This window comes from Strix uralensis, chromosome 8, assembly GCF_047716275.1.
Source record: "Strix uralensis isolate ZFMK-TIS-50842 chromosome 8, bStrUra1, whole genome shotgun sequence".
NCBI classification, from domain to species: Eukaryota; Metazoa; Chordata; class Aves; order Strigiformes; family Strigidae; genus Strix; species Strix uralensis.
In genome coordinates, this window is record NC_133979.1 from 13,478,352 (window position 1) to 13,504,444 (window position 26,093).

General features: G+C 40.3%; 1 protein-coding gene across 2 annotated transcripts in view; it reads left to right on the forward strand.

The window, feature by feature from the left end:
- The first annotated feature begins 4,455 nt into the window (after positions 1-4,455).
- Positions 4,456-26,093, forward strand: part of ST6GALNAC5 (ST6 N-acetylgalactosaminide alpha-2,6-sialyltransferase 5) — a 116,511-nt gene continuing 94,873 nt past the window's right edge. For both annotated transcript variants that reach the window (XM_074876320.1, XM_074876319.1), the window contains exons 1-2: positions 4,456-4,708; positions 5,391-5,624. In XM_074876320.1, the coding sequence (XP_074732421.1) occupies positions 4,643-4,708; positions 5,391-5,624 (300 nt within the window). In that variant the 5' untranslated portion in view covers positions 4,456-4,642. The remainder of the gene's footprint in view (positions 4,709-5,390; positions 5,625-26,093) is intronic.

Sequence of the window (26,093 nt, forward strand, 5' to 3'; positions counted from 1 at the left end):
AGAATTTTGAGTATGCTGCATATTCCAAGATGTGCCTTGTTTAACTTCTCCCCACCCAAAGTGATTAGAATGAAGCACAGCATTTTGCATGTGGTCTTAAAGCAGATAAGTCCATTCAGGTGAGCTAGACAGACTGTTTCTGAAACATCCAATACCTTTATTTATGCTTCGTAGATTGGGGAGAAAACTAAGAAATAGAAAAGAAAAAAACAGCAGATTCAGCAGATCTTATCTCACTATTTCCCCCCTTCTGTTTTTATTTGCACTTCTATTTCCATGCAGTATTTCATTTTTTTAATGTATCTATCACTGGCTTCTGTCAGAAGTTCAAAGGCAGCCTGCTTTCATAAAGGAGAGACAGTATTGACTGATCTATAATATTGTTTCTACTTTTTTTTTGACCAATACTCAACACATATTTCCAGTTTTGGAAAGCATTTCATGAATCACTGGGCAGTTTGAAAAATCTATAGTGTAAGCTCATTATTTGCTGGCTGCTGAATGTTTTCCGTTGGTTGTGTTTGCAATGCAAACACATCTTTCAGGTTAACATTTCATATATGCATAAATATAAAATAACATGTGGAGGTGATACCAGTGTGATGTATTTCATTTCCTGTATACCTTTGACTGCCCCTCTGTCCATTAATCCACACAAACTTTCATCATATTCCAACCTCCTTAGCACCTTTAGTCTCATTTTTCTAGCTAAAAATGTTTCTAGTCAAAAAATGGTTACTTCTGCCCCCTGAAATGTGGCACTCCCAGCCATCCTCCCAAATGTCACTGGCTGGAGGCCCAGGACAAGCAATATTCTATTCTACGCTAGTGATCATGGTTTAAGCTCATACCTCATGAGGCTGCAGAGCTAGAAGTGGGAGCTTTATACTTGCTAGTGAGCTCCTTGTCCCAGCAAGCAAAGAGGGATAAAAGATGTATAGGAGTTAATTTCAGTGGGGCCAGGATTTTACTCTTGAGGAGATAGATCCAAGGCTTCACAGACCATGGAATATAATGGAAATGAGAAAATGATGCAATTTTAACAGGAGTCACTTTTAGATTAATTTTATATTTTTAACAAGTATTTTCTCATGCTTAGCCACCTGTAGAATCTTAGTAACTCAGATTCTTCATTTCAAAGGCGTAAGGATATCAAAGTGGTCCTGATATAATTAACCTGCCCCTTCCAATCTATTTTAAGCACTTCTATCACCAATATTTTTCTGAAAAATATCTTCATACAGATAGTGTGGTGGGAATGTAAGTGCTTTCAGCACTCCTGCAGAGTAACATGCAGAACTCACACAGAGTTTAACTACTTGTATCACACCAGATCTTCTCACTCTTTTGTGAAAGGTAGAGATAAACAAAACCTTCATTTTCTTACTCTCTTTAAAACTGGGCAGAGATCTAAATCAGTTCTCTAACATATTATCTTTTTTGCAGCAAAGGAGCCACACTGCCATCAATGAGTCACCAACATTTAAGACTGTCAGGGCTTTCATTCTGAGGAGGTGACAGGGCTGAAGAGTAGCTGCAGCTTCCAGTTTGGAGGCATTCTGTGTACTGACTGCACGTGCAAACACCCTACCTCCAATTATGGTGGAAAGGAGAGAGGGACAGCAAGGTCCAGAGCAGGGTTTGCTGGAGTCACCCAGGTAGTAGCCAGTGCGCTCAGGGAAAACATCCTGGCAAACAACATCTGGGTCATCAGCAGAAATAGTAGCCATTGCCCTCACTCTAACTTGCACTGAATATTTTGGCTGAGATGCACTGGCATAGATGAAAAGTAGGAGGCTCCTCCACTTGAGTACTCATTCCAGACCAACCATAATGTGGAAAGTATGTTTATAATTGTTCCTTCTGTTAAGGTGGAGATTATGCTGTCTTTTCTCTCTATGGACTTCATGATGAATCAACCATAGTTTGAAAGGGTGTTTTATATCTATACAAGGAAATCTCTGAAAGACAACCTGGGTTAAAATGCATTATAAAAAAATTGTTATTTCATTCATCCAGACAACTCAGGGAAAGTTGCTGTTTGGGCAGGTTTATTTAGGAATTGGTGAAAGAGCTCTGTTGTGCCAAGTCCATTGACAGTTTTTGAGAAGTTTGTTTCCATCTGCATCAGTATGATCCATACATGGATTTCTCACTGTACATAGATTTTTATTTTGTCATTTGTGTCTTAGGTCCTCCTGAAGCTGCCACAAGCAGATTTTTATATCATGTGACTGTGTTGTCAGCCTGTAGCTACCAGAAAGGTGAAAGTGAGAAAGGTAAATTGGAAGAGGGGACAATCCAGTTCCTTCCACACAGATGAAAAGCTCTCCTCAGTCAAACTTTGTTGAAAAACCTAACCAGGCTCTGTTACTTTTTCTCCTCGGCTAGGGAAAGCAGCTGTTTATGTTTTAATCTGTCTTTACCCCTAGCTCTAGAGAGGAATGGAAATGCATGGACAGTTCAGTATCCCTTGCATATTGAAAATAAATTGGTTGAAGCAGGAAGTCAGATGGACTTTAAGATGTTCTCCGTATTGACTCGTTTCCAAGTTGATTAAATGCTTATGAGTTCAGCCTATGCTCTTCTCTTGGCAAGTCTAACTGTTGGGTATACAGATGCATATCTACATGTATGTAGAGTCCAAGTGTGTTAAAAAAAACATAGCTAGAACTATTAATTCATAAGAATTTAAAATTAAATTAACTAGCTGGGCTGTTTTCCAGATGATTTCTAAAGTTCCCATGCTTACACATAAAAACCTCCATAGGATTTACATTACACTACTGTATTTGTTTCAGTGAGCATTTGACTGCCAAGAATACTGTCTATGACCATCATGGCAATCTAATTAAATATTTGACGAGCAGAAAGCTGGACATTATTCAAGTCAAGCTCAGCATTAAATTAGAAAATTTAGTTTGTCTCCTTTATCAGTAGATTTTTAAATCAGCCTATTCTACCAAAACCCCTAAGTTTAATGAATTTGGTCAGACATACTGTGTAACAGATGTCTAACATACAGCCATGAGCCTAAATCATAAAAATGATGCTTCAGTTTGGCATGGCAAAATATATTAGAAAAGCTTAGAAAGGTCAGTCACCAGCAACCTGCTTGCTGATAGTTGAGAAACAGCACTGTAAAATGCATGAGCTGCCTTTTGTAGTCTCTTGCAGGAAGCCTTGGAGAGCCACAGATAATTTGCTTTCAATGATTCATCAAGTTGGCCCTTTGTTTCACTAATTTGAGTGTCAAGTGCAACCACATAATAAAGAATTACCAAGACCTGATAAGATTCTTCTTATATTGCTTCGTTTGTCTTAACAACTGGTACTATTGAAACCAAACCCACAAACTGAATAAATAGCAAGCATGCGTGCAATATGGCATTCTTCTTTGAAATGATAAAGCATGTTTACTGTGCTATCCGCTGATGTACCATACATTCTTGTTTCTTTTTTACTTTCTTAAAAGGCACTAAATGCTGCATGCTGTACCAATGCTAGAGATGGCATTTGTTTCACTGTTCGTCCTGCAGTGAATTAGTAAAGATAAAAAATGAATTTCAATGACAATTCCAGCCTTGAGAAAGCTGCTATTGTGACCATGGTTGAGTTAGCCTGCTGATCGTTTTCTCCTTAATGTAATCTTTAATGTTATATAGCTATAGGTTAGATGTGAAGCCGTATATTAGAACTATTATTTCCATGAGTAGTTTCAAGAGAAATATCTTCATGATTAGGAGATAGATTTTTTTTTAAAATGCTATGCTGTCAGTTTAATAACTTCGTAAGAAATCAACCTTAAAATGGCTTATTTTGAAGTGGCACATTTATAAATGTGGAATTCCCAGAGCAAGAAATCTATGTAATTTGAGGTCTGTTAATAAAGTTTTCACGACTGAACGGTACACTGTTAACACAAAGAAAGAAATAATAAAAAACTTTAGAAGGCTGCTTATGAGAGTGGGAAAATGTCTGTCTTCAGAAACCAGAAGGACAGCGTGGGGAGCAAGCCCGTGAGATTTACTTTAAAAAAAAAAAATGGAGAAGTCTTCTGTCAAAAGGTTTTGAAACTGGTTTTTAGGGCTTGGGAAAGACAGTGTGAGAGAGGGTGGTGTTAGTGCCGCACAGGGAGTTGAGGGCGTCGATTTTTTTACTAACGTGAATTTGAAGTATTGCCTGACTGCTGCCAGCTTCAGGAAACCCAGCTAGCGGTGGGAGAATGAGGAATTTTCCGCTGGGGAAAAATACAGATAATGTAACGTGAGGGTCGCGCCCCGGTGCCACAAGCAGGACAGAAGCCTGGGCCGAGGGAGGCAGCCCCTGCCCGCTCGGCCGGCGCCCACCGCGGGCCGGAGAGGCGCGTCCGCCCGCTGCCCGCCCGCCGCCCCCCCCGCGCCGCCGAGGCGCGGACTCGCCGGCGGAGCAGCGCGACCGAGGGGGAGGCAGAAGTTAACTTCCACCTGCCCTGGAGCCGCCGCTGCGCCGGCGGGAGGAGGCGGAGGCGGAGGCGGAGGCAGGCGGGGCAGCCGAGGACCCGGCTCTGGCAGGCTCCGAGGGTCCGGCCGGGTGTAATTCCCCCCTAATCCCCGCCACGGCGGCGCTTCCCTGGCCGAGCCATGTCTGCGGCTTCCCCGCCATGCCGAGCCTAGCGGGGAGCGGGAGGACTGGCGGCCGGGAGGCGTCCAAAATGAAGACCCTGATGGTAAGTGCATTGCCGGCACTGCTCATCCCGGCTCCGGCGGCGGGGAGGAGCGGAGCGGCGCGGCGCGGGGCTGCCCCGGGCACCCTCCACCCGCTCCAGCCTTCCCCGGGCTGCAGCCCCGCGGCTCGTGGGGATCGCGCGAAGGCGAGCAAAACCGCGGCGGCGGCGGCCAAGAACTTTCCGCCTGCTTTCTTTTATTCGTGTTGCTCGTGGTTTGGTGGGGGGTGTGCGGGGTGTGTGTGTGTGTGTGTGCGCGCGTTTTAAGGAGCGTATAGAAAACCGATCTGCTTAAAGGACGAGGCTGGAGGTAGCCGCGCGGGTGCGGGGGGAGCCTTACAGTCCCCAACACTCGTTAAAATGCACGAATGAGATGCCCAAAGGGGGACAGCTGCGTGGGAACGAGAGGCGGGGGGGAGCCGGGCACACAGAGGGGAGAAGGGGCAAGGAAGGGCTGGAAGAGGGAGAGAAGCAGGAGAGCGGGCCGGCGAGGGGGCAGGAGGAGGAGGAGGGAGGAGGGGGTTCCCCTGTTCTCTCCTCGCACTTTTGCCGGGCCTCTGGCGGCGTGAAACTTGCGGGCGCCGCGAGTGCGGCGGGGGGGGGGAGCGGTGCGCCCCGCAGGGCCCGGCGGCGGGGGGAGCCCGCTGCCCCGCGGCGCTGAGCCGCCTCTCTCTGCCCCCTGCAGCGCCACGGGCTGGCCGTCTGCTTGGCGCTCACCACCATGTGCACCAGCTTGTTGCTCATGTACGGCGGCATCGGCGGCGGCGGGGGCCACCCGGAGCCGCGGCGGCGGCAGCAGCAGCAGCAGCAGCAGGTGGCGGCGGTGCCCAGCCCCTCGCCGGGACGCGGCCAGCACCACCCAGCGCTCCCCATCGGGGCCGGCCTCCTGGAGGGCTACATCAGCGTCCTGGAGCACAAGGTGAGCCTCCGGCCGCGGGGCCGCCCCTCGCACCCGGCCCTTGGGGTAGCCGGGACCCCCGCGGTGCCCTGTCCCCCCAAGGGGGCACCCGACACCACCGTAACCTGCAGAGCTCCTCCTGCCCGCGCCGAGATGGCCGCACACCCCCCGCCCCGGCGGGACCCTGGCTGCCTCGCTGTCGGCGCTGGCTTCGGCAGCCCTCGAGGGGCTGTGCCACCTGGCCCCCAGTGCCTCTGTGGATTAACGGGGTCAGGACCCGGTGTCCAGCCTGCAGTTAGGCCTTTGTGGAGTGTCAGTTATCTCTTCCCTTGCCCAGTAGACGATGGGGGGCTGAAGTGTTTTGTTTCTGGTGTTGGATGCTAGAGGCACAGCACAAATGTGTGTTTATGATGATATTGGGAAGGGTTAAAGAGCGAAGTTTAGTTACTGGAAGGGAAAGTCAATAGGTAGGTGTTTATTCTTAGCTCATTTCATCTTGAGAAACTGAAGAGAACTGTATCTCCTGCACAAATGACCTTTTCATCCTCCTCCTGGGAAGCAGAAGTTGTCAACCATAGTCTCCATTCTAGAAATTGGGGACACCTCTTTAATGGTGAACAAAATGATGTCCCTCCCCTTGACACAGGAATTACCAGGCTGGATTGTCAGACTGTAATACCGGTTTACCACAGATAGGCAGACGAAGCTTTGATAGCTCACAGGACAGATGTAATGACATAAACTGAGCAAGATGGCACATCCATGCTGAAGAGATACTTGAGCTTCAGTAATTTTCTCAGAAGCAGATTCTTCTTGTGCAGTGTTCAGTTTGTTGCATTTACCTGGAAACTCCAAGGACCCTCTGCCAAAACCCCAGATAATGTTTAGTATTTTTAATACTTCTTGCAGTTAAAATTTACTGTAAAAATAAGCAAGGGAAGTGAGGGTTCTCAACTTTCTCATATTTTCACATCCAGACTGACATCTTTCTGAAAGATATGTTACCAAACAAGTTACTGGGCTCAGTTTAGAGGTATTGTGTGTGAAGACTAGTGACTTTGATATACGGAGGTTTTTATTGTTCCTTCTGGCTTCACTTTCTATGCAAGAGTTATCTGTAGGGCTCTTAACGCAGAAAAATAGCTCATGATGGTCCCTTGTAGGCTTTATTTGCTTTCTTACATGGTTCTTCTGGAAATTCTCAAATGTAATGTCTGTATAGAAAAAGCAAGTTTGGCCATGGGGCTTCCTGCTGTGTGAGGTGTTCTCTTGTAATTCTTTTGTTCTTCTTGAACATGACTGTAGTGATAAGGTGTAGATATATATGCACATGATTTTGGTAAGCAGTAATAATTGAAAAAGCATCTGTGTTTTTTTTAGGGTGTATATGTGAGTAGCCCTCTGACACTGGTAACCCCTTACATTGGTTTCTCCTGACTCTCAACGACCCCTCATTAATAGAACGTACTTAAAATCACTATTCAGTGTTTATTATTTTCCAGAGTAATTTTAATGTTTCCCTGTGTTTTGGAAAAAAATGATCCTCTGGCTTTTTTAATATATTGTAATATGGCCCAAAACCCACAGATACTTCATTTCTGAATTTCATTTCACATAGCTCATGCCTCACAGTAATAATCTGCTGAAGGTTTAATAACTTTTTCACATAACTTGTGTGGGTCCATAAGAAGATTGTGCAGTCCCTGCTGTGTTCCCAGCTTGCTTTGTCTTATTTTAATGCACATGAGATCATGAAGAGAGCTGTGCCACTGTGGTATACAGAGCAGTGAGGACACTGTATTACCATAAGAAGGTGATGGGGGAGAGAAGAGCTTTAACTCTTGGTAGTGTATTTGTATTAGTAATTTAACAGACCCATATATTTAACATGGATTTACAATCCCAGAATACATAGGTTTCCTGCAGAATAAAACAAGGAGAATGTAAAAGATCACAGGAATTAATGGTTTGGAAAAAGAAGGGTGCAGGATTGGTGATGATGAGTGTAGGGAGAGAGGTTGCAAGAACTGAGAAACTGTGAAAAATTTTTAGAGAACATGGTTTTTGGGTGGGACACTGGAGACTGCAGAGGAGACAGCTTGAATAGCAAGCAGCATGAAAGTCCAGCCCAAAGGAAGAGAAAATGAAGGAATCGGGGAGGTTTACGGAATATTAGGAGAGCTGCAAGAAGAGAGCAAGATAAAATTCTGTAGCTGTGAGAAGGACATGATATTCGAAGAGACAGGGAGGCCTGGAAGGAGATGAAAAGTACCTGTTGTATGAGGACAACAGGCTTGCAAAGGTAGGGGAGGAATGACTTTCACCAATGGTACATGTTGTTTTGGTGGCACAGAGGTGACAGTGTGAAATGACCATGGGTAGTAGACTTTTCACAGTACAGTTTCCTTAATTTCCCATGTAGAATCTTGGGATTATTTGTCAGGTTGAATGACCTCAAGCTGAATGACCGTTATACGAAATTCATCCTTGGTATGTGTTCATGCATGAATGACAGTTAGTAGTAGTCTAAATGTCTAGATCATTCAGATCTAGGAGCTGAAACATATTCTTAACTTTATAAAGACTTTGTTTCTGGATCCCATAGTTTGCTTTAATGGCAAAACCTAGTTTCATCTTTGTGGTGGTGTACCCATTCTAATGCATTTAATGAGAGTAAATACACACATATATGTAGAAGCTATATGATAAGTACTGAAGTTATTATTAATCCATAATTACAATGAGTATTGACACGTACAGAAGGTATGTTATATAGCAGTATAGACATTTCTCTTCAGGGATAAAATTTAACAATTGTCCACATTGTGAAATATGTATTACAAATGTCTGTCACTAGTAGCAATACACCTCATTTAATAGTGCTGGGTGATCATGTATGGAGACTATTTGCCAGAAAATCAAGGTACTTAGTAAAGTACCAATGATTTTGAAATATGGCTTGCAATATTGTAATTACCAATTATTTTCCTTCTTTTATATTCAGTAAGAATTGTAGTTCCTCATCCATCCTGTCAAGATAAGCAGGCAGTCTCTGAGAATACAGCTAAAATACATAATATGCTTTTTATGGAGTTGAAGAGTCTTTTTGCAGGAGTCTGTTGTCACTTGGTCAGATTTGTGATGTTTTGTTTCTTAGTGCTTTGCCTTCCTGGTTTCTGTAAGCCCATTTTTCCCTGCATCAAGCAGCAGAGATCAGAACCCATGTTCTTAGCTTTAGCAGCCTTTTGCAGTTTAGCAGTGCAAACTTTGTTTTTGATGAGCTGAACTCTTAAAACAAGAAAATTCAGAAATACAGTGGATTCAGAGATTGGTTCTTGGCATTTTGCCTCTGCATGTCCCAGAGCAACAGCAGTTGACAGTCATTGTTGATGGATGTTTGAAATGAATGAATGGTATCTTTTTTTGTTCCCAATAGCCAGATGTTTATATTCTAAAGACTCTCACATTTATAACAGAAAACATGGTTTTCTGATAGTTGCTGTTGAGAGGTCAAGGACTGAAACGAAGTGGAGAAGTAGCAGCTACCCTTCTACTTCGAGGAGCTGTTGTTTCTTACAGAGGCACATTGGCAGAGCATAGCACTGCTTAGCTATTACATCTGTTCTGCAGTTAGAAAGGACAAGAGTTTCAGACTGTCAAACTAACATCTTTCATGAATTCTTTGAGTATAATCCTGAGGTTTTGTCACTGGCATCGAGGGAAGCAGAATTATGCTCTTCCATGGGGAGGCATGGGGATAAGACTTTCTGTTGATTTATCATAGTGCTAGCAAGAAATTACAATGCTAATATTTTTAAAGCAATTACTGCATACAAATAAGAGACTGTTAATGACAGTAGGAAACCTAGTGCAATTCCAGAACTTGCAAGGAATAAATATTTAACCATTATATTACTGTTCTGAAATGAATGTGAAAACATGTCTCTGGATAGTTAGAAAGCTTTTTACCCAGTATTGACTCAACAGTTGGTACTGCAAATAAAATATGAGTTTGTCATGTATGTAATTGAATAATATTTCAAGCCATCAAGGATTTTGTTTCTTAGAAAATATAAAAACCCCGTATCAAAATCAATCTTGCAGACAAAATGTATGATTCATTAGAATCATGTTTAAATACCTTGAGAGCGTTGAGATCAACATGATAATTTAAGTGATCACAATGATTTCTTAATTTATGATAATGTAAATTATCATATGCAAAGAAATCTTTGTGATCCTTTTAAATTAATGCAGAGAATAGTGTAGTTAATGGAGTGTTTGAGGAAGAGTCATTCTGCAAATAGTGCCATAGCTCCTTAATCTCTGAGACACAATAAATTGTTCTGGGATGAAATTACTTTCTCTAGAATAGTAAACTTTGTGCACTTAAAATGGGGGTGGGTGGAAATCTTGCTATTTTTTATATTCTTTTTAATAAGTATTGGATAGAAAATAGTTGGAATTTGAATTTTTACCTAGTTAAACCATTGATGGTTCTGGGCTGAATAGTTTGTAGGAGGTCACTAAGCCAACCTTCATAACTAATTTATGTGGAGGTGAGAAGAAATTATTCTGCGGGTGTCTGTGTCTTTCAGATGAGTTTATCATGGAATCATAAGGTATTTTACAACAAAACAGCTTGTCTTGCCTGAGGTGGGATTGAGCCCACTGAGTTGAAGTAAACCATGTACCATGATTTTGTTACATGTTCTTATTTGCCTCTGATATTCTTAGCTGCAAAGGAAGGAGCACAGACTTTATTATGCAATTATTGGATGGAGCTTTTATTATGTGAGAGATCCACAAGGGGGAGACTTTATTCTAGAATAACCTTGTTGGGGGACACTTCCATCTGTCAGAGATCTAGGCAAGATAGGAGTCCAAAAAGCCCCTTGTTCAGTGTTTTGTTGGCTTTTTTAAAATTTTGAGGTACTGTAGTTACCTTTTATGCTGATAAACTGTAGGTTTATTAAAACCTACAGTTGACAGAGTAAAAAAAAAAAAAAAAATTAGGACCATGACAATCAGAGAATGTAATTGAATATCCACACTCACAGAGCAGAGACTATTGTTTTACTAGATTTACCCAACAATTGAATAATGACTATCTTGTGCTTTATATTTTCTTGCTTTTGAGCAACTGCAGTAGTGTGCTTTTTCAGTCTAACAAATCATAATACTGGATTCATTCGTTTTGATGACCCTTGTCTAAGATTTTTAGCAGCTTCTGTGTGCACTAGATGACAATACCTAGTGTGCAATACAGAGCACACAACAATGACAGGAAATGATGGTACATTTTCCTGTTTTCCAGGTTGCTTGGCACCTCTGCAAAGAACCAGTAGTCCTAGCCTGGCACTGTTTCAACTTAGAGTATCTTGAAATATTTTCAGATGTTTACATATAGGTATCAGTTAGCTGTGCAGCTTATGCATTTATTTTATGAAAAAGCCCATATTCTGTAGTTGGACAAATTTTTATAGAATTCTGACTTCAGGGTCTGCTTGAGAGAGGACACAAATGTTAGCTATTGGGATAATAAAAACAAGTAATATTTTACGGTTGTCAGTATTGCCTAATTCTTTCTAAAATAAGTGCCATTAAAGATGAAATCCTACTAGTAGAGATAGTGACTCCGAGCAGAGGTCAGGACCTGTTACTTAAAAGAATTGTCTGAAAGGAGTACAGGTGCTATTAAATATTCAGATGTCCCCGAAAATTGAAGGATGTTTGGCATGCATCTAATACATGGTATTATTACATTCATTCATGTACGTGATGCATAAAAACCTACCCAACCACATAGCTGTGTTCTGATAATTTCCTGGTTATCGAGAAGATAAAGGAGAGTAAATCATTGTCATTATACCAGGTGGAGATCTTGCCCCTTGCAATTTGTGGCATTTTGTGATACAGCTTGATTCTTTCTTAGAAACTGAAGCAGAAAGGTAATTTCAGAAACTGTATCACAAAATCTTGATGATTGATTTCAGTACAAACATAAATAGTGGGTAGATGGTCAGGTCAAGACAGTTAATGCAGAATTGTGTTTTAATTTTCTCACTATTTGAAAAAGTCACATCTCTCAGCAATATCTGATACCATGAAATTGGTCATAATATGTTACCTTGTTTTTACAACTGACTAAGACAAAGTTCTTTTTTTCTTTTTTTTTTTTCTTCGTAGAAGAAAAATTGCAGAAGCAAGAAGATTATTTTATTTTGCGCTTCTGTTTTTTGATTGATTCTGGATTATAGCCTTTATCCTGAATTGTGAAAAGTGAAGAATGAGTAAATATGCTCTTTCCTGTTTTATGAATATCCTGTGCATCATATTGTAATAAGTGGGTGCTGTTTCCCTTTTCTGCTTTCCTGTCTTCTTTTGTGAACATGCAAAATTCTTCATTCGATGGATATGCAAAATACTTCGAGGCAGGGAATTGGTGACACTTTGTTAGTGAGATTTGCCTGTCCCTCGTGCAAAACCCTTTACTACTTTTTTCTTTTCATTTTCATCATTAGTTTCAGTGACCACAGTTATATTTCTAGTATGTACTGAAGTGTGTTATATTTGATAACCATTTAAAGTTACCATATTGTGCACTTTTTTCGCACAGTCTTTCACTGTGAGCATTTTAAGCTATTTTCATCTTCCTGTGAAGACAAAGTGTTCTTCTGAAGGGCTTTAATCCTTAGTGGAAGCAAGTCTGAACTAAATGAGATTTTCAATGACAGGAAATGTAATTTTTGTTCACAGCTGATGGATATCTCTCAATAGAGTTCCTTAAGTTCTCCCTTTCTGCTTGTCCTGGGGCATAAGTGGATATTGAGTGTCATCCTAACTATGTGATATCCTCCGAACAATAGACTGCAGGTACTTTCCTTTTTCTGGTGACCTTCCTTATTAGTTTAACCTGTATTGCTCAGTAACGCTCCGTATGCACACCATTGATGCTGAGGTGGCATTGATAAGAACTCAGTGTATTAATTGGACTTCTAATTAGGGCAATTATGATCAAATCAGCAGTCGTTTGGTGCTGATACAAGCAGATGTGACAGCACAAAAGCTGCTTTGAAGGTGAGGTGAAACATCATGATGCTTCACCTCATCCCTAAGCAATCTCCATTAGTCATCACTCTTTTGCTCTAATAGTTAAAGCTTAAAGTTTTAAGACCAGGTTAATTACTGAAGTTTGCTATCAGCTGGAAAAGCAAATATTTTCAGTTCAGAAACTGCTATTAATTGTTTTCCATTGTTATTCTGAAAATATCCAAATATGGTTAAGAATAAGCCACATAGGTGAGGGGACAAGTCAAAGCTGAAACCTTCTACCTTCAGAGAGTCTGTTTGCAACAGAAGTGCAAAAATACAAATGAAGAAGTGGAGCTCTGAGGTGCCCCTTGATGGTGTTATATGAAAGACAGAATTGGGTGCTGAGACATGTACACATCCGTATGGAGAATATACCACATCTGAACTGAGTTTAGGCAAATCTGGTAATACTGTTAGTGCCTGGACTGTATTCAGAGAGACATACAATGTAAGAGAAGCACAATGTGTATATTAAGTGCAATAATAAATACTAGTTTCTTACTGGAACCTTGTAAGAAAACTTCAGAATAAGATTGGGCTGTTTTAAAGTACGGAGGGGCAAATGACTATACTTAATAGATTACTAGAGTATTTTTTCACAATGACAGTGAACTAGTGCAAAATATTTGTTGTCCAGGAAAAGGGAACAGTAATGGGTTCATATGGTATACAGGCAGCATAGATCAGGTTTTCTTAATTCAGATTTAATAATCTGGACTGTTCTAAGTAACATAGAACAAGAATGTATAAATGTGTTCTTCATCATCGAATACAACACGTTAAAAATTTATTGCAGCTGTAGAAAAATTTCCATTACAGAATGCACAGCTTAGTAAGAAATAACGTGGAAAGGAGGAGGCAAATATTTCTCAGTAAACAGTCAATATATTTGGAATATACATTTTTGTTTAGCAAATATTATATTTTGATTTTAGTGTGTTATTAGCATCCTCAGGTATTGACATGATGTTAATATTGCTGAAACAAAATATTCTGTAAATTTTGTACTGTTGGACAGTATTAAATTAGAATATATCTTGCCCTCAGCTATAGCAGGTCATAAAAGTAGATGTAATAACATTCAGCAGAGCATCAGTCTAAAAGTTATCTCTAAGGAAAAGAAAAATTCAGCAGTGCAAGTTTGTGCAAATGTGTATCTGTATCAGGCTTTGTGCACAGGAAAGCTAAAGGACTATTGTTACGCTTAAGAAATGGTTTGCTGAGAAATAGGCTTCTAGAGACTGCATTCATCACTGAGTATATGCTACTTACCAGTTTGCCTGCATGATGTTAAAACCTTTTCTCCCAGTTTGACACACTAGACTGTGTTTTCTAGATAGTGACGTGAGTTACATTCAGGCTCATTACCTTCTAAACTTTCTCGCCTGCATTTCATTCTCTGTGGATAGACATTTCTATTCTGTTTCAGTGAAATTCACCCTTGTGACTTGTACGAAACATAAGCATCTGAGGAAGCACATAATTGAGGCAACTGACAGGAAGGTACCACGTGGTTACGGACTAATAAAGTGTGATTCAGAGATCCCAAAGCTAGTGGAGGCTGGGTCAGTAAGTCTATGTAAGTGTAGTTCAAGACAGGCTTGTTAGCTTGAATTTGAAAGCAGAATAGTCACACTGTATCTGAGCAAGTAAATCCTGATCTTGGGCAGGTGCATTTCTTCTGGAGCTGGGCTGGCTCTGCACTGTGCTTTCTGTGGCAGTCAGGGTCGGGATAGGCTGAAGCCACACAGGGTGCCTGGGGAACGGTGGTACAGACATGCCCAAAACATTTCTGGACAATTCTGAAGGACTGAAACTGCATTTGAAATGCTAGCTGTTCATTAACTTCAGCCATCCAAACTATATACACCTTGTATTTGCAGAGGCTGAACATTTGGCCACAGCAAAGGTATGTTTAGAAAACATGATTTCCAAGACTTGTCCGTGGCCCTTATGAGAAAGCTTTTGGCCAAATGCATGGAAGCAGTGCTCTGCCAACCTTATCCTCAGTCTTTATGCAGAGTGTGGAGGCTCACGGGGAGTATGTGCTGTTGTACAACCTGTGATGTCCCTTCCCTGCTCCGCTCTAGCTTTCAGTGTGCCATCTTTGGGTCAGTCCTTCAGACACTTGGCTGAATTTTATCCCTGGAGATTAGAATAATGTCAAATGTGCTCCTAAATTTTGTTGCTGTCCATTTTATTCCTAATGCTACTGTAAAAAGGTTAGTTTTACACATCTCAGCATATTGGTTGACTCTAAAATAAGAACATAAAACCTCAAAATACAACCAGTGGTCTGACTGCAGCTGCCAGAGTGATGCAGAGTTAATACTGCCTGTCCTTCCTCAGCTCATCTGCCTGTGCCTGGATAACTGTAGGTGAACTCCTCTTTTTTTAAAAACAAAACATAACAAAACACTTTGTGTTTTATTTAGATAATTTCTTTCTTAATGCTTACATTCCATAAAATGGTCATTATTGATATTATTGATGACTATCCAAAATACATTTTACAAACTACAAACCTGTGACAAAGTCACTGCTATTTTCATTTGTTCATCTACTTATATATTCTCCTTGTAACACTGCTCCAGATTTCCTTCTGTTTTTAATAGTGATTCATGAGCCTTACGAAGACTGAGACAGTTTGTTATAATATTGCTCACATTATGCATGAGAACTACCTCGGACATGAATGGGACTATACATAATAACCAGCACTTCAGTAAGGGTTTCCCCTTCTTGCCGAGTGCCAGCTGACATGATGTCTAAGCATATGTCTATATGGGATTTTGCCAGCAGACGAGAGCATGCTCTGCCCTCCTTTTGAGCTGGTTGGAGTTGCACTGGCTCTGCTCTGGCAGCTGAGTAACTGCAGTTAGCATGTTGCTAAGCCAGAACTAACAAGCTTGACTGAGAGGCAGGGTTTATTATCTTGGGCTCAGCAGCATGTTTAGTGTTATGTAGCTTACACCATAGAGCTTCTCTGTGTCCTACAATCTCGATGCGTGGGCAGAGCTTGATTGTGGTTGGTTGTGCAGAGCATGGTCAGTATTTGCTTGCATCTCCTTGCAAAACCCTGCTAGTCCATATCCTAATGGTTTCCTAACCCTGCTCCAGAGGAGCATTTTCAGTCCTCTGCCACACCACCAAGAATTTCCTACCTAATGCGATTGGAGAATATAACTACAACCTACAGATTTATTGTACAATTGTGTACTTCTCAGTGTTCAGTTGGAAGACTTACATACCTCACGGTACTCTTGGTACTTAAATTTTGGTCATTAGATTGCCACATGTTTAGTGCACTTAACAGAAAAGACTATTTTTCAGCATTTCTCTTTTGTACAGCAGCCTATTATGATAGATGATGTTGTGGATCAGGTTTTCAAATTTTGAAATGAGACCCTAAATTAAGCTCACAGATCATGATTTAGTCATCTAAGTTGCCATTTATGACAAAATCTGCTGTTTTCACTGGGCACATATTTATCAAAGAAAATATTTTAATTGCTTTGCTTTAGAAAATCATGTTTGTGAATGAAGCTGAGTTGGTTTTGCTTCTGACATGGCTATTTCTATGTACATAGGTTATTTGATTTGTAATATTTGTGTATTCTGGTATTCTTACCATGTATATTTCTTCGGAAATGTTGATGAGTGTATCTTAATTTCAGTCAATGAGGAATTTTTGCTGATAGGATATTTAATAATAACTTATGTAAGACTGCTGAGCCTTAATGTTACTCTTTCCGTATGCAATTCTCATATTAATAGATCTAATTTTGATTTATCTTTTAATTTTTATGAATAGCCAAAAGCTCTTGTTTTTTTAACAAGTGGAATCAAAACTAGAGCTAGATTCTTCACTTTTGTATCTGCTTTGTGTCTCAGTAGCAACGCAAAGAAGCAATGAACCTAGTTATAGATATGCTGAATATTCTTTCTCTGGAGTAGTGTTGGTGTATCACTTGATGGTTAAATGAGGTACTTTGTGCAGCTGGTAGATGTGGAGGAGGGATATCAGGGCCAGGAGGGTATCTCTGGTATTAATGTGTCTGATTTCTTCCAGCACAGTGATCCCTTTTGATCTGCAGCAATTTGTGTAATACACAAGAGCTTTCAGGGTATCTTTAATTATGTCTGTGGACATTTTGGCCTGGAAAGTGAAATGAGGCTTTAGAATCACCTTTCACTCCCAGCTGTGCTGATTTGAAACTTCTCACAGCTTGTTACCACCTGTAAGTGTGTGGGGATCATGTTTCTGCTCTCATGAAAGACATTGAATGTGCAGCATCCTGAGCTTCAGCAGGAGGTGCAGCTGGCTCTGTCTTCCCCTCAGAGCTTTCACTGCTGTTAAGATGGAATAACAATGTATCCTATACATACATATACATATAATCTGTAATAGCACGTATCTTCAGATCAAATCTAGATTTGAGACAAGAACCTGAAAACCTGTCTTTGAGGTTTCATATTGATATGAAATACAGTGAAACAGCTGCATTGGGAGCACCTTAAGAGTTTATGCTAAAACCAGACAGAGCCATTATCAGTGCTCTCAGACACATATAGAATAAACTGATTGATGATAAGATGCATCAGCTTTATTAAAGTTTCTCAGAAATGATTTTTTATAATTATGCCACTTCCTAGGGATATTTTTCAGTGTGTTATGAAGATGACATATCCTATTTGTAGTGCATAATGTGAAAAAAATCGTTTTAACATGACAATTAGTGTCCTAACATTTGAACTTTCAGGTATGATGGTTAATTTTCATGGTCTATGCAAATAAAAAAAGATTAATTCCACTCGAAGGTGCAAGAGGTGATTTCAGCCATGTCATACTAAGTTCAAGGACCAATTTAAGTTCTCAAGACTTTTTAAAATTGAGTGCATTGCTCACGGGAAGTGCATGAAAACCTTGTGACTGAGATCAGTATTAAAACCAGCTATAACAGAGCAGCGTGTGAGCCAGTTGAGCTGAAATTGTAGTCCCATTGCCTCTTGATTGTAGATGATGAGGTTGCATCTGCTTGTCTTTTTTTTTTTTTTATTGGAATTGCTTTTTTGTGTTTCAGTCTGTGCAAAGCACTGAGACTTTGAAATTCAAAATAAAAGTAATCTTTAAAAAAAAAGCTAAGTTTTCTAGTTCCTTTTTGTTTTCCTTGGAAAACAAATAGATCTGTCAATCTATTTTTTTTCCTATCCCGTTCTTTACATCAGTAAAACTACTGAAAATTACATTACGCTGTGTTTATTAAAGTTGTGCTCCTATGCAGTAATACACATAAGACATCTTATACTGCCTTAAGGATTAAGTTAAGCTCCTTTGTCAAGCCTGTTGGTATGGCAGGACTGTTAATCTTTTAACTGTCAGAGTCTGGTTAGATCCTTCTTTAGACTGAGGCCACGTCTTAAGTGCAAAAAAATTAAAACGAATCAACTGTCCTAGTATTTATGCCTTCATATTTTTGCACAGAGCCATCAATAAAAAGAGTAGCTGTGTTAGGCGTACATATTTCTGTAAGAAGATTGCATTTCAGGCTCCTATTTAGCAGCATCATAATTTGCTTTATGTTTATGCTTGTGAAATATAAAGTCAAAGTTGACAGTGTTCAAAATATTAAATTTGTGAAAATAAGATGTGCAGTGGGTGACAGCTCATTGAAAGGAGGACAGGGGAAATTTTGTGAACCTACATTTCCTAATTAAAATTCCGTAGAGTTGTCTACAGTATGTTCATGTTTTATTACATCAGTAATTACTCTTACATTTTCCTTTCAAATTACAACATTAAGTCACAAAAGAAGAAATGTGCTACAGTTGCAGCATACTTAGACAAGGCAAGACTTGAAACAGAACTGTATGAAAAGAATGGTGAAGCTGGGAGGCAAAGTTAAACTCATTATGAAAGATTGAAGCTAATATTTTAGCCCTAACAGGGTATAAAACTGGTAGTAAGGAGCCACACTGTTGTGCTATAGGTAGCAAAGGTTTACATTTCACTGTGGGTGTCTGTACCATTTAATTAACGTTGTTCTAGCTAAAACTTGTGAAGAGGAATTTTTTAATAATTATCTGATAATAGCCAACTAGTGCAATTTGTGCAAATATTCATTCAAAGTGGTAACATAATCATCCAGTGAAGTGATACAGGTTGTATGTTGAAGCAGTAGGTAAAATATACTACAGAGAAGCTTTTGAGGGTGGTAGATGCCTAAATTGTACTTTTCTAATCAGACTATATTTTTTGAAATAATGGGAAAAGAAATGCTTAACAAGTAATTTTCTTTTGCATTCTTCTTCAAATACAGTTTCAAGTGGCTGTTTTTGTATTTTACCCACATATAGCCTTCCCATTTTCTGAAACAAGAGGTTCTTTACCTCAACTCATTAAATAATAATGCTTTGTATTACATATCACCTTGTTTCTGAGGATCTCCAAATGCTGTAGAAGCATTAAATGGAGACTCCTGCTTTAAAGTACAGGAGTATTAATTCCTTATGACATAGGGGAATAGTGAAACAAAAAAGTTCAAACCACAGTTTTGACCTTGAGTGTCCAACAAGGAATTTCAGGTAGGAGTTTGAAAAGTGCTGAAGTGTTGAAAACTGAGGAGATTCAACCTCAGGATAGATGCATAAGCAATCACTTGAGATACCTGACTTTCATGCATGGCTTGGAAGTGAAATTTCAGATCTCGTTCTATATAACACTGAAGTTATTTACAGTGGATTGGGAAAGTTACGCACCTGAAATGGATTCGAGGTACCTCTTCTGCTGTGAAGAGCTGCCCAACAGAAAAATGCTTAAGTGAACTTTCAGTCCAGCCTTTCTGCTTGGACAGAATCATGGTTGAGGATGGTTTAGCCCAGATAAAAGATAAGAAAAGAGAATGCAATTTGTGGTCTTGAATTGGGGATTGTACATGGAAACGGCATGTAAAGCATTTGACTTCTTGCTCCAAAAGCTGCTAAAGCACGTATTTTGAGAAGCACATAAATTGGAGATTATAGCATTACCTTGTAACTTTCCAAGGAGCTTTCTAATCTGTTTTACCGAACTGTGTAACTCCCCCAACTTCATAATGTGTGGCAGTGTTAGATGTCCTGGGAGGCTGCCAGATTGAGCCCCTGTCAGATATTATTCAGACACACAGAAAGAGCAGTCTTAAGCACAGATTTAGATAGTGGCTGAACAGGGCTTTTGAAGACCACACTTCTGGTTTTGGCTTTCAGGTTCTGTCAAAGTGTCATCAACTATGTCTGAGACACTGAGCTCTCACTCTAAGTTAGTACACAGACACTAAAATAAGTGACCTGATTTTCATAGCCTGTTGAACCACATGCATTTTGCAACAACTCTGGTGACTTAGGGCAGGTTAACTCTTTAAGCATGGTATTTGATGTGTGCACCAGGGCTCCACAGTCATTTTGGGCTCTAATAAACTTTAACGGGGCATGCAAATGCAGGCACTGAACAGTGTTAAACAGGCACCCTCAGGTCCTTAGGGAAACAGTGTATTCATCATACTGGCACCAACTACTTATACAAAGTTCATTAATTTATTATGCCTTAAAAATATTTGGTATATATTTTATATTGTATTATAGTGTGCATTTGGTATCCACTATATAACATACTAAAATATATTCTGTTTAAAAACCAAATACATGAATTTCATTGATGGGGAGAAGAATCATGATAGCACATCTCAGACTTTGTTTTGCATATTCAAGTAATCTTGTGTAAAGAAAATAAAATCCTTGCCTGACTGCAGAAGATCAACAAATAAGATGATTTAAAATGATTTGTATATAAATGTGCTTGTATAAAGTACCTGACGGATAGTTTTGGAATATGAAGTCTATCACAATCCTGTGAAACAAGAACAGTTTGGGAAGAACAGGAAAAATCTTACCATATACCTGGAAAGATCATCTCTAAGAGCAAAGGTAGAAGTAGTCTTCAGACTGGCAGCTCAGTCCTTAACCTCTCTATGACTGCTGATCCAGAGTTTCCTTGTGCATTGAGTTGTGGCAGAATCACTTGTGGTGTGATTGCATTTGATCTAGTAGATGAAAATGGTAGGTCTCCTGAAATTCCATAGACTGTAAGGGCATCCACTGTATGCTTAGTGTTCAGATAACCCATGTTTTCTTTGCCTAAAATTTGCAGTCTAAAGAGCATGTACAGAAATTGTAAATACAACAATACAGATACAAAAAGTTTCAGTTATTTTCTGTATAGCAGTAGTGAGATATGAGCAACTGGGTACAGAAATACAGGATTTATGGAGTATCATCTTTAGAAAAAAATGGAGGTCGTCTTTCAGGCTTAACATCACGCAGCTGAAGTCTAAGTGACCTCAGTCTTCTTTGCTTTCTATGGATTAGGAGTAAATATTTTTCTCTTCCCTTTCAAAGGGTAAAAATAAAGATAAGACAATCCTGTTCTCATTTAAATGAGGAAAGTTGGAGAACTGCAAGTAGTGAATCCTGTTATCATGGATAATAAAACTGCAATAAAAGCTGCACTGCACAACTTTCAGAGTGAAGGTGTACAAACCAGACCATTCTGATTAGACACTGAAATACTCATATTCCTGCCACAGTGTTGTAGCTTAAGCTAGATACATGACTCACAAATGGTGGACCCTGACAAATAATCCATCAAGTGATGTTGAGACTCTGTCAGGGAAAGCAGCCTTAAACAACTTTTTTTTTTTTCTTTATTATAATCCATCACTTCTTGTTGTGCATCTCCTAGGTCTTATATTGGCAGACATTCTTGAAAGTTTCTTTCTCTTTGTATTTCTTGGGAGAACAAAAAAAAGCATAGCATTGGGTGACTGAGGCCATTCCCACATGCTGCTTTGCAGAGATAGGAGAAGGCACACAAGGTCAGGAAATGCTACGAATGAAATACCATTATTCAGAGAGCCCGATCTTGCTTCTGCTAAAACTCTGTGGAATTCTCCCTGGAAATCAGTGGAAGCAGGATTAGTACCCAGGTCTGCAGCCCAATCAATTGTTATTAGTAGAGGCTGCGGGTGCAGGCCTGCAAGATGTTAAGCATCAGCTGCTGATGACCTAATAGAGCACCTCTCTTACGTTGGTGCATAGACTATTTCCTGGTTCTGCTTTGAAGTGTTGAAATCTATAGATCAATAGAATTTGAAGACAGAAAGGACAAGTAGCATGCAGGGTCAGGCCTTCTTTGTCAGATTCATACAAATTAGGGAAAAGAGTGGGAGGCTGCAGTCTAGGGCTAATAATTGTTAGGTCCCAAATACTTCCTACACCGAATGTTTCTAAAAATCTTTGTATATGGGTCTCGTTATTAAAGGAGCATGAGAACTTAGGATGCTGCAGAAGACATTGGAGCCATAGTGTTAATACAGAAATGGGAGTGGGGAAATAATTATATTATTTAAAACATCGTTTAGGATTCTCTGCGTTAAAAGGGTGACAGCGATAGAAGGTGACGCTTGTTTTCCTATCAACAGGTCTAGGTTTTAATAAAGTACAGACTTCCGCAATCCTTATTGTTACGTGTTACTCTGACAGTGTCTGTGCAATGACCATTTATAGGGAATTCTCATTTGAGGGTTGATGTTTCAGTGGTCATCCTCAGATCTGAGGAAATCTATATGGTTTTATGAGTGGTGCCAGGATTATACTATTGAGAGACACTGAATCTCTGTCTTTTCATTCTCAAAGCTAGCACTGAGCTCAAGTCCCAGCGGTGCCCTGAAAGGCCAGAACTTCCTTTCATAAACCACTGACCTTTCTTGATTATCTTTGTGAACTGGTGCTGTCTTTCAGTTAATAGAACTTTGTAATCAGGGAGCTAAGAGGGATAAAATAGAAGTGACAGTTTTTGCTGCTGCTTAGATGTTAATGTGAGTCCTGAATGCCTTTTAAATTTGTTATTCTAAATCTGAGGAAATGGAGAAGAGCACTTGTATGTATTAAAAGGGCTAGGAAAACAAACAAAAAAACTGTTTGTCTGATGAGATTGAAGGATGTGTCATGCAACTTGAAACTGGAGATACAGGTACAGAAACCCTTTATGAATGCAAAAATAGAATGCGGGCTTATACTTTTGTATTCTTTTTTGAGGGATTTACTATTTTAAATATAAATCCTGTTTGTAAATATTACTACACTGCAACTGGCTTCTGGTTTAGTGCTGTAGTTGAGACTGGAAGAGAAATTCAAACAGCAAAATATTTCCGGAGCTGGAATGTATCTCTCTTGGCCCCTGGTGAGAGTTAGAGCAGCTCTGTGCTATCTCTAAATTTATTCTCTCCTTTTGGTATTATCCTTTGTTATGGTAAACAGAATAGTTCAATTCTGTAGTTCTTGCTGCAGCCTAAACTAATGGCTAAGGGAAAGCTTTGTGTGAAGCCACTCTTGGACACTTCACAATGTCTGCTCACTTGAACACTCTTATATAATATTTTAAATGTATGAAATAGGCTTAGTGTAAAATAGAACCAGGCTAACTAGTCTTAGTTTGAAATCTTTGGATATTAAAACCCCAGCATTTCAGGATGAATCTCTCTTGTGTCTGGATGTGCCCCAGGTTTCAGAGAGGGTGCCCACTCCCAAGAAAATTAAGGCTCCACATCCTGAGATGTTACAGTCTTTCCATCAGTGAGGCATATGGTTGATAACTTTGTAGAAGGCATTAGCAGTATATTTTAGGTGAGGGCTGAAACAGTGGTGGTGAAAGCTCCATGTCTCCTAACCTTTGTTCTAGCTCCCACTTTATAAACACTCAACTCTCATTCCTACAGAGGCTGTTGAGAAACAGCGAAGATACAGAACAAATGCTATCAGCATCCTCATCTGACTGCAAATTCAAGAAATCCAAGGAGTGCATTTTCCTGTGCTAAGCAAATTGTTCAAACATTTCTCTAAACACTCACTGCGGATGTATTCTTCTAGGAGTGATGCTTTCTACAGGTCACACCACCAATGAAATGGTGTTTACCTAATGCTTTGTATTGAAAGCAGCATTTAAAGAAAGCAAATTACAATTGGCTTTAGTGAGTGATGTTTGGCGGTTCATTTGCTTTCTTAATACAGAAATGAAAATAGTATGACAGTATGTGAGAAACTGTTTATTCAAGGCTGTACAAGAAGTAGTCTGCTGTGAACAGACCTTGCTATTGTTCCTCGTAATGGACCAATTGGTTCCAAGGGCAGTGCAGACCGGACACAGTTACAGAATAAGGTGTTTATTTATGTTAACATTATTCCTTTAAGCCTTCTTGCAGAGCAGGCTCTAAGGTGCCAGGTGCTTTCAAACACAGGGCAAGGAGACAATCCCATTCTATTGATTGTTCTTTTAACATGATATACCTAGCACTTGCATAGCTCTTCCTAAAGTGCTTTGAGCCCTTAGGCTAAAGAATGGATCAGTGTTATGACTCTCATTTTAAAGACAAAATTCAAAGTGATAATTTCACTATAAACTAGGCAGATTGTGGGTTCGAAGTGATCCACAGGGCTGCTGCTTAGACTGAAAGTCAGCCTGCGTTGTTTGCAACCATTAAATGGGATAGAGAGTGAAATTGTATGTTATCACTTTTGTGTTAAGCATTTGTCCTACAGAGTTGCATAACTCAAGTATTAGGTGCTGAATCCAGGTGAAATGTCCTCATCCTTAGAAAACTATACACAGAATCACAGAATCATCTAGGTTGGAAAAGACCTTGAAGATCATCCAGTCCAACCATTAACCTCACACTGACCGTTCCCAACTACACCAGATCCCTAAGCGCTGCGTCAACCCGACTCTTAAACACCTCCAGGGATGGGGACTCCACCACCTCCCTGGGCAGCCCATTCCAACGCCCAACAACCCGTTCTGTAAGGAAATACTTCCTAATATCCAGCCTAAACCTTCCCTGGCACAACTTGAGGCCATTCCCTCTTGTCCTATTGCTTGTTACTTGATTAAAGAGGCTCATCCCCAGCTCTCTGCAACCTCCTTTCAGGTAGCTGTAGAGGGCGATGAGGTGTCCCCTCAGCCTCCTCTTCTCCAGACTAAACAACCCCAGTTCCCTCAGCCGCTCATCGTAAGACACGTGCTCCAGACCCTTCACCAGCTTCGTTGCCCTTCTCTGGACACGCTCGAGTAATTCAATGTCCTTTTTGTAGTGAGGGGCCCAAAACTGAACACAGTAATCGAGGTGTGGCCTCACCAGTGCCGAGTACAGGGGTAAGATCACTTCCCTGTCCCTGCTGGACACACTATTTCTGATGCAAGCCAGGATACCATTGGCCCTCTTGGCCACATGGGCATACTGCTGGCTCCTGTTCAGCCAGCTGTCAATCAACACCCCCAGGTCCCTCTCTGACTGATAGGTCTCCAGCCACTCGTCCCCAAGCCTGTAATTCTGCTGGGGGTTGTTGTGGCCAAAGTGAAGAACCCGGCATTTGGCCTTATTGAAACTCCTATAGTTGGCCTTAGCCCATCACTCCAGCCTGTCCAGGTCTCTCTGCAGAGCCTCCCTACCCTCGAGCAGATCAACACTCCCACCCAACTTGGTGTCATCTGCAAACTTACTGAGGGTGCACTCGATCCCCTCATCTAGATCATCAATTAAGATGTTAAACAGGAGTGGCCCCAAAAGCGAGCCCTGGGGGACACCACTCGTGACCGGCCGCCAACCGGATTTAACTCCATTAACCACAACTCTTTGGGCCCGGCCATCCAGCCAGAAAGCATCAGAACCTGGTGTCTGTATTTTGCATGCAATTGTCATGTTCTTTTTTCTGTGGAATGGTTCAATGGTGTTAATTTTTATTTTACCCTGTGTAGCATATCTAACTGCAGAAGTAGCAGGCATTCTTTGCCGCCTTTGCCATTTAATCCAATTGTGTATTTGAAATCACTATTTTTGAAGATATGATGGAGGGGACACCAGATTCAGTATTTTCTCACTAATAAAGCTCTTGGAAAGATTCTTCTAGCTTTTGAAATGGCTCAGTTGTGCCAGCTCAGATTTGAGTTTCAGAATGGTTCATCTTCTTACTTGCAGTAAAAATGAGGATAGGGATGGGATATGGGATGGGATACAGATAGAATATGTATTTTACCTGTAGTGAATTTGTGATACATGGTGGATTTGGTTTAAAAAAAGAAAAGGTTTGGGCTTTAAAGCCCAGTGATGACAATATAAGTAATTTTTAGTTACATCATAGCTGTGTTTACCTCAAATTATTTTGAGACTCCAGTGCTAAAGTGGAATGTAGTGAAACATTTGTTCTCAAGTCAGAGAAACTAGCTCCTTGGTCTTCTTTCAGTAAAGGTTAATCCTGTATTGGAAGAACAGTAGTCTCAAAAATGCTGATTGTACTTCATATATCATC